This window comes from Aricia agestis, chromosome 15, assembly GCF_905147365.1.
Source record: "Aricia agestis chromosome 15, ilAriAges1.1, whole genome shotgun sequence".
Lineage (NCBI taxonomy): Eukaryota > Metazoa > Arthropoda > Insecta > Lepidoptera > Lycaenidae > Aricia > Aricia agestis.
The window spans coordinates 2917198-2927191 of record NC_056420.1 but is presented as its reverse complement, the minus strand read 5'-3'; the positions used below and the strand labels follow the sequence as shown (position 1 = coordinate 2927191).

The 9994-nt window shown below is 39.3% G+C and overlaps 1 protein-coding gene across 1 annotated transcript; it reads left to right on the top strand.

Annotated features, from left to right (window-relative positions):
• The first annotated feature begins 1504 nt into the window (after window positions 1–1504).
• On the top strand, window positions 1505–6969 carry LOC121734437. The gene is made up of 4 exons (XM_042125049.1): window positions 1505–1652; window positions 4200–4404; window positions 5167–5343; window positions 6855–6969. The coding sequence occupies exons 1-4, from the start codon at window positions 1505–1507 to the stop codon at window positions 6967–6969; spliced, it is 645 nt and encodes a 214-aa protein (XP_041980983.1).
• The last annotated feature ends 3025 nt before the right edge of the window (window positions 6970–9994 follow it).

Sequence of the window (9994 nt, the reverse complement as noted above, 5' to 3'; positions counted from 1 at the left end):
TACATTTATAACGCGCGGTAGAAAGAGGGAGGAATGTGACTTCCTCTTACATGCCGCGACAAGAGCTAATCTCTCTCCATCTTACAAATTTTCGATCAGTAGCTCTACCGTGAGTTTAAAGCTATAGTTTTTATCGATACTCGATACCGACTACGTAAATATTTAGTATGGCAAATTTTACAGCGCCTCTAGCGGTCACTTGCGGAACTAAAATCGCTATACTAAATATTTACGTAGTCGGTATCGAGTATCTATAAATACTATAGCTTTAAATTCATGGTAGAGCTACAGGTCACATATTTAAAAAAATTACCCCACTCTTATCTTTATTGAAATCTCATTCTACGAGTAATAATATTTTCTACAAGTATTAGAAAAACCTCCTAATGCGCATTTTCATTATTAGTCTACCGTTGGCGCGAAATGGTTCTGACCTTTTCTAAAAAATGCCAATTTAGCGACAAATCTCGAGAGAAATTGGTACCAATTTGATACAAATCGACTCAAACCAAGTGAGGTATTTATACCCAGTGTTTTGTTAAGCCATTAATTCCACGATTCGAAGAAGTCGACGTCTCAAATACTGTATATTATGAAAAAGAATATTATACCTAAGAGTTATTATTATAAACTCGACGACGCCCGCAAATGCGTTGTGCAAAAATTCATATATCTCGCGGGAACCGTACATTTTTCCGGGTAAAATAGTATCCTACGTCCTTTTCCCAGGACTCATAGTATCAGGCGTAGCATAGTATCAGCAGGCGTAGCACTTGCACTATAGAAACGGTTTCGGTCTACGGAAGAATAGACAAAGTTACAGTTTGACAATGAACATCCGCCATTTTGCCGATAAAATCTGTTAGTATGTTGATTCATCCGTAGAAAGAAATCGTTTCTACAGTGACCATGCTACGCCTGCTCACTGCTGGGCGTTCTACATGCCGGTAACAGACAGATAGACAGACACACTTTCGCATTTATAATATTAGTATGGACATGGATTAAAGTGTCACCTAAAGTATTTAAAATTATGAATATAATACTAACTGACCGACCGAATTTAATGCAATAGAAATCAATTCCTGAACTAATAACGAAAAGATTATAAAAATCAATTCAGTAGTTTTTGCGTCAATTGTAAACAATGATACAAGCATTTTTCTTCATCTATATTAGTATTTTAGATTTAGTTACATACACATTTTAATACTTTCACAGCATATGAAGTTAAGTGCCAAAGTAACACCCTGTGTATAATATATAGCGGTATTTGTGTTTGTAAAACGTGATTATCGTTTTAAGAATCCAATACCAGGAAGATAAGCTTACTCTTAGTGTTATCCCAAATCCCAGCGTGGTATAACTATTTCAACGATAATATTTTAACGAAATTAATACTGTTAACGATAATATTTAACGTTATTAATACTGTTGACGATATTATTTTAACGTTATTAATACTGTTAACCATATTATTTTAACGTTATTAATACTGTTAACGATGGGTGTGAGAATTCAGTTGTATTTAATATTGACTCTCATTGTGTTTGTGCAAGGAACGAACGAGACAGACACCTCGAACGGAACTCGAATATTGTCTAGGCGGAAAAGATTCCTGATTTTTCCAGAAGGAAGCTCGCTTCAACTAGGTGAGATTTTGATTTTGCATTGAAAATTAATTATTATTGCATGTTGATGATGATACTTGGCGTCAACATATCGAGCGAAGTCCAGTTCCGATATCATCTTGAGGGTAAGGCCAAATTAGCCTCGAAGAAGCTTGGCGTTCTTAACAGAGCGAGACAGTACTTCAGTCCGGACCAACGCCTACAACTCTACAAGGCGCAGGTTCGGCCTCATATGGAATATTGTTCTCATCTCTGGGCAGGGGCGCCAAAATACCAACTGCTCCCTCTAGATCGTATCCAACAAAGGGCTGCTCGAATTGTTGACTGCCATAGTGTTTCAAACAGCTTGGACCCCTTGGAATTACGCCGAGATGTAGCTTCACTCTGCATCCTCTATCGGTTGTATCACGGGGAGTGCTCTGAGCAATTGTTCGGAATCATACCACCTGCAACTTTTCGCTATCGTCCCACGCGAAAAACATACCATCCTCATCACCTAGATGAGTGGCAGTCTTCCACAGTGCGTTTTTCGCGTAACTTTCTGCCGCGCACTGTAAAACTCTGGAATGAACTGTCACCAGCAGTATTTCCGGACCGATACGACCTGCAAACCTTCAAGAAAAGAGCGTATTCCCTCTTAAAAGGCCGGCAACGCACCTGCAGCTCTTCTGATGTTGCGAGTGTCCATGGGCGACGGTAGTTGCTTACCATCAGGTGACCCGTTTGCTCGTTTGCCCCCTTATTTAATAAAAAAAAATGTTTATAAATGCGAAAGTGTGTCTGTCTGTCTGTCTGTCTGTTACCTCTTCACGCCTAAACGGCTGAACCGATTGGGCTGAAATTTGGTACAGATATACTTTGAGTCCCGGGAAAGGACATAGGATACTTTTTATCATGTAAAAATGAACGGTTCCGACGCGATAAACTAATTTTGACGCAACGGAGCTTTTTTTTGCTGGCGTCATCTATAGTATTAAATATCTTTGACAGTGTACACGTGATCTCCAAGTTGGCCAATGATACATTGGTAAAAAAGATAATATTAGCGTAAAAATAATCGGCGTTGATTGTGTATGTTTTACGGCCGTTCCCAATATTTGATCTATCTCTGGTTTTGCCCTACTAGAGGTAGGAATAACTCACATTAGACATTAGAGACATATATTTTATGTCAATTATGAGCTATTCCTATCTCTAGTAGGGCAAAACCAGAGATAGATCAAATATTGAGAACGGCCGTTAAACAACCACTTCTCACTGGCTCATGACAATTGATGGATAATTAAGCATGTAGATGGACAAATGACATACTGCTTGCTAAGTCGTTTACAGGGGGTTCCGAGGACGACTTCCGAACACGTCGCGCCCGACGTCGCAGACATTACGTGTTAGATGCTTAGTGTTCGCTTTTAGTATAAATATACTATGTATGTTAGTCTATAAGGTATATATAATATGGGCCAAGCTGCCTGATTTTAATAAATAAATATAACTAGCTTCGCAATCACAGTCCCGATCATCACTCGGATAGTGATAGTACGCAAAAACAACTATTGCGTAGTAATAGAGATTTTTACAAGGCGACGCTGCAACGAATATTGCTTCTCAGGACTAGACCTTAATCCAGAAATTATTATCTATATATTATGGCCGGCTATATAATTCCAATCCAGTAATTCAATCCAGTGCTGGATTGATACTGGAATAATGTAAACAGTCTCTGAATGTACTTGCCAGTAAATCAAATAATTTCTACCGAAGATTATTTGATTTACTGGCAAGTACAGGCGTCAAACCAATCCGAAGGGTCACGCAACTTTTGATTCAAAATTGCGAAATGAAATAAACGCAATTCAACACTATAAACGATGTGAGGGTAGCTTTAAGGCTTCAGTCTCGAAATCAGCGGCCAGCGGGGCGGAATCAGGCGCGTTCCAATGTATAGATATAAATTATGTACTCAGTTCTCGAAGGAGTTCAAGAGTTCAGCGGCGGAGTGAGCGGCGTGCGGCGTACTAGGTGGCTCACCGCGCCCCTGTTTTCGAGAACCGCTCCATATAAGCCTATAAATAGGCACGCGCCACTCCCGCGCCGCTACCGCTTCCGCCCCACTGCCCGCTGATTTCGAGACTGAAGCCTGAAGCCTAACTGCCGTCCCGACCCCATCCAAACAATTAGCGTGGTCCGTTTATTTGTGAAAGTTGTTTTGACGGTAGATTGAAGGATTGCGGACAAAACCACCCTGTCGTGTATGTTTTGGTTGTGTTTAAAGTTTTTATTGGGGTAGTTTGTTTTTACTAGAGTAATAAATGAAATAAAAAGTTAAGTTATTGATGTGATAAACATTATCTGTTGATAACAGAGTTAGCAGATACAGAATTTTAGTTTGTTATCAATATTTTAAAATCAACTGACCGAGGAAAGATAGTAATAAGGGTCATTTGATTTTTCGCAATATTTCTTATAGTAAAATATCATATTGGCTTTGTTCTACAACTGTTTGAAATGAATTTCCACCTTCATTATAATCAATAGAATTTCATAAGGAAATTACCATTATTATTTCAGTATTCTGTACCACCTACCCCATGTTATCAGTCATTGGAGACATTCTGCTGTGGGGCAACACTGCTGCTCTGGCGTATGAGTTGCCTCAGGACCCGTATTCTCCGTTCATGCATCGCGCCGATCCGCTGCATCGAAGAATGGACACAAAGACTATATACTATACGGATTACGACGGAAAAGTTATACATAAGGAGCCCTATAAAAGGTAAGTGATTAAAATTATTCTATGAAAACAAAGTTATCAAGTGAACATTTCTAATAGCTTTGTCCACACTGTGCCTTTTTCTGTTCGTCAAGGGCATGCGTTATAGCGCAGTCATCAGCGAACGTGAGGCATACCCGCGACGCATGCCCTCTGACCGTATCCAAAACTTCAAAAATGACAATATCGGCGTTGCGTTCCTTGACGCATTCGATTATTGAATGCGCCAATATGAAAGTTAATGACGAAAATTGAATATGAAAGTGCACAGTGTGGACATAGCTAATAAGGTATGTGAAACTATCACATGATCATAATAATTATTATGATCATTACTCATTATTATGATCAACGCTCATCATAACTCATTTATTTGCTACACAAGAAGATATTATAATAATAATATTATATTGAATTGATAGACTAGGCGCTAGCTGTTTTGGAATGCCTATTCTTTTGAATAGGTCGTTCAGAATGGCATTGCATTGCCTTGTCACGTTGCAATGTAAACTTACCTTAAGTTTTAAATATTTTAAAAGCTGGCATATTATTGTATATTTTTTATTATTATAATTATATTTAAGGGTGACCAAACAAGTTATTGATAATCATTCTAGATGAAACCTCTAAAATAATTTCGTTATAAATAGGTTATATAAACGAAATAATTGAATTTCAAAGCTGTTTCTCACTCAATATGTCTTTGTCACAAATACTTTTAAATAACATACTCGTAGACAATCGTGTAATTTTTTCTGATTACAGGAAGTCAATCGTGAACCCAGCATTCGCGAAGCGTAGCGTAGAAGAGAAGATAAATAGGAAAGAGATGCACGAAGTACAGACGCGGGAGTTCTTGATGGCTGGGGATGAAAGGAGCGTTGAGTTCCACAGCAGCAGCCGTGTGGCTCTGTATCGACAGATTGAATTACTTCTACAGGGGTAAGCTTACTCTAATTCCTTTTAGGTATGTTGGCGCAGTCCAGAGAGAAACCCCATTTTTTTATTTAGAATTTTTACATACTGGCCGTGTTCGTCGGCGTATTTTTGGACAAACCTTTTATTGCGCATGTCCAAAAGATGTCATGGCAACGCCATAACAAGTTGCTGGTCAAGTCGTAAACAACGTCTTAATTGTTTATACATGATTAAAATAATATAAGCTAAACATAAATACATAAGCCTAAATTGTCTAACAGCCGCAAAAATAATCTATATAACACTATGATAGTGTTTGATTATTTTATTTTGGAAAATATGGATATGGATTACTTGGAAAAATTAAAAATAATAATTGTTTTTTTTTTATGAAATAAGAGGGCAAACAAGCAAACGGGTCACCTGATGGAAAGCAACTTCCGTCATCCATGGACACTCGTAGCATCAGAAGAGATGCAGGTGCGTTGCCGGCCTTTTAAGAGGGAATAGGGTAACAGGGGAGGGTAGGGATGCGAAGGGAAGGGAATAGGGGAAGGTAGGGAAGGGAATAGGGTAGGGGATTGGGCCTCCGGTAAACTCACTCACTCGGTGAAACACAGCGCAAGCGCTGTTTCACGCCGGTTTTCTGTGAGAGCGTGGTATTTCTCCGGTCGAGCCGGCCCATTCGTGCCGAAGCATGGCTCTCCCACTGGTTTGTTCATTGCAACGCCACCAACAAATTGCAATTGGGTTAAATGTCAAGTCGTAAACAGTTGTCGTTGCCATGGCATGACATGATTTGGACATGCGCAATAACTAGGTTTTGCTGCGAATGCGCTAAAAATTACGCCGACGAACACGGCCTCTGTCTACTGTTTTTTTTATTTTTTTTTTATTATAAAATTGGGGCCGTCTATGGACTGTTCGTCCATATCCTTTTTTTGTTATTTTATTATTTAGATTTTTCGCACCAAGGATAATTGAAATAATATTATGAATTTTAATTAATTGTGGTCCATCACGCCATGGACACTTTTTTTTTTTTTAATATATATGTGTATATATATATTTAATAGAATAGAGTATAATATGTTATACATTTAATAAATAAATATATATATTTATTGTTTTATAAATTGCATAATAATAATATTAATGTTTTGAACGGTGAGGTCCCAGTCGGTGTGGCGGCCAGTAGATCCGACATTTTCCGATTTCCTTAGATTTTATGCTGCTCCACCCTGTCTACTGTTGGGTAAAGCCTTTCCTCCTTCTAGTGTCTAGTGTCTTCACACTTGCACCAGCATTAGGCAGCCTAGTGAGTCACGCCGAGTGAGTGAGTTTACCGGAGGCCCAATCGCCTACCCTATTCCCTTCCCATTCCTACCCTCCTATTACCCTATTCTCTCTTAAAAGGCCGGCAACGCACCTGCAGCTCTTCTGATGCTGCGAGGCGACGGAAGTTGCTTTCCATCAGGTGACCCGTTTGCCCCCTTATTTCTTAAAAAAAATATTTTTGTTTTTCTATTTTACAGACTCGGAGCCAACGGACGGTCATGTCTACTCAAGATGTTGTGTGAGATGGGACAAACTCAGGACTATAAGCAAGGATCCTTCGTGCAGGAGATTCTTAGAGCTACTTTCACGTAAGGATCTACACGAATATTGTAAATGCGAATTGTGTCTGTCTGTTACTCTTTAACTGCTAAAGACAATCAGATAAAATTCGGTAAGGAGATACTTTGAGACGCCATCGTGACGTCGCCAGTGACGCTACCATGTCACCTCTATATCGCCGCAAAGCGGTGCTTTTAAACTTAACTTTAAGAAAAACAGCGCTTTGCGGCGACACATAGACGCTAGACATTGCTTGGACGTTGCCATCGTCGCTAGTTACGTCGCGATGGCGTCTCGGTGAGTTTTGGCACTTAGTGCCTTATCACACTGGCGATTAGCGAGCGATTTGAAAGCGACGCGACTGCGCAGCGCACACGCCACGATTGCGCGGCGTGCAAGTCGCGACAGCGCAGCGTCGTCGCGGCGTTGCGTGGACGCCATTTTGTACACTCGTCTACACATATTATTAATATATTTAGTAGACTCCCTAGAGGGAGTGACGTCAGAATCCATTTTGCTGCTGAGTGTCCAAAATGCCGAAGGCAAGCCGCGTGCACGCCGCGCAATCGCGGCGTCATCGCGGCGTATGCGCTGCGCAGTCGCGTCGCTTTCAAATCGCTCGCTAATCGCCAGTGTGATAAGGCCCTTAGTGTCGCTACGGAATCATGGAAACTGTTTTCAGAGACTACTAAAAAGTTACATACATCTAAACAACGGTCGATTTTATTATCTTTGTCTGTATTATCCCTCAAAACTCCCCTATTTCTCAATTAATTATTCTATTTATCTCTATTCCATCTCTGTTTGCTAGGTTACCGAATTCCCAGAATTCTCAAGACATGGAGTACCACAGCGCACACTTCGCTACACAGCACTGCTCTGCTTTGTATTCAGACTGCGGGGGACCTCTTGTCGGCTTAAATGCACCGCTTGCGGCAAATTGAATATATTATATTAATTCTGAATAAAGACGTTTGATTTACTGTCTTTCATTGTTATTATAACTTGTATGGTTCAATAAGAAGTTAATATACCTAGCGGAATAGAGCAACAATCTCGAGCTGTCAAACGAAACCGAAATTGGTTTTCATCTGCGTGAAAAATATGTGTACGTATACACTTACACAAGAATGATTGAACATGAATTCTATGAGACTAAATTGTCAACGTGCGGCACGTGCCGACTAGACGTCAAAAAAAGAGTGCTGCTGTCATGTATCACAAGTCGTCTCTTTTTACCACGCAATGTTACTGATAGTGACACCTCTTTTGCTCAGGCCTTTGCTTCTCTATTCTGCTAGGTATATTATCTTTATGCGTTCAATATACTTTAGATTTTTGATAATTCATTACTTTCAAGTTAAAAAATCCAGAAGCGGGGCTTCTGGATTTTTTTGACAGAGTTTATGTTAAGCCCGTCACAGACTTAGTTATAACAAATATTAATATTTTTATAGCTAGGCATATTACAATATTATATTTTCTATACTAATTTTCGCGTGACGGCACGCTCAGCTATAATATATATTTCTGGTAGCTACTATAATATATATTATAGTACGGTATAATAATATATATTATAGCTAAGTCTGTGATGGGCTTTATTCTCTAGCATTTTTATTGACTGTCAAAAGTTAACCAATCAACAGTGCTACTGAAAAGATAAAATCCTTGAAAAATTGAATATTGACGTGAGAGAGCCATGCTTCGGCACGAATGGGCCGGCTCGACCGGAGAAATACCACGTCCTCACAGAAAACCTTTCGCCGAGTGAGTGAGTTTACCGGAGGCCCAATCCCCTACTTTATTCCCTTCCCTACCCTCCACTAGAAGGTAGAGGGGGGGGGGGGGGGACACATTTTACCACTTTGGAAGAGTCTCTCTCGCAAACTATTCAGGTTAGAAAAAAATTTCATGAGAAACCTCAATATGATTTTTAAAGACCTATCCATAAATACCCTACCAAAGTTGTACCTATGGGGACCCCTAAAATTGTTAATAATTTTTCCATTTTTGTATCAAAATCTTAATGCGGTTTACATTTACTTACTTACCAATTTTCAATAGTAAAGCTCTTATAGTTTCGGAGGAAAGTGGCTGTGACATACGGACGGACGGACAGACAGACAGACAGACAGACAGACAGACATTACGAATCTATAAGGGTTCCATTTTTTGCCATTTGGCTACGGAACCCTAAAAAGCATTACCTAAGTAAGAAAATTAAGTTTTATCTCACAGTGTTTAAAAATAGAAACAAAGAGTATCTACTTACCTGATTCAGGAATACACTTTCAGTCCATACTGACCCTCGGCCAAAAGGGCGAGAATGTCGCAAGGGTCCGCCCTTTTTAAAGTTTATCTCCTTATGAGTCCCCGAACTGTGAGGTCAGCTATGAGCCCTTATTGCAAGGACGGCCAACGGCCACTAAAGTGATTTATTTTTATACCTTAGACTTGGATGTGAGTCAATTTTAAGAAGGTTAAAAGACGCATTGAATGAAATTTGGGACGCATTTTTTCCAGTACAATCAGATTCAGATGTCAAAGAACTTTAGTAGATGTGTTACTGACCCAAATTTTAAATTATAAAAAAAAGAAAAATGAATAAGTGTTGTTTGAAATGAAATATTTGAATAGCACAAGCTGCGTTCCACGATAATGAATAAAACATTGTGTAGCCAATTTTAATTAATCGCATTATTCCTATGAACGGGTAGATACGACTGCAAAACTGTGCAGGTATCGAGTACACGCTTACAACCACATTTTTTCAAAATGTGGTTTTAAGCGTGTACTCGATACCTGTACAGTTTTGCAGTGGGATCTTAGACTATAATATGTCATTGTGTAATGTATATTATCAGATTTTGTTGTTTGCTTTCAACGAAACACGAAAAAGCTAGTTTAACAATTTGGCGTTCGAAATTCGAAATTTTTATTTCGCGGTCACGCGTCGCTATCTAATTGGACGTCACGTTTTTCAAATTTCACCTTACCTTTTTTGTTTTTTTTAAATCAATCGTAGGTACAAATAACTGTCGCAGCCAAGCGTGGA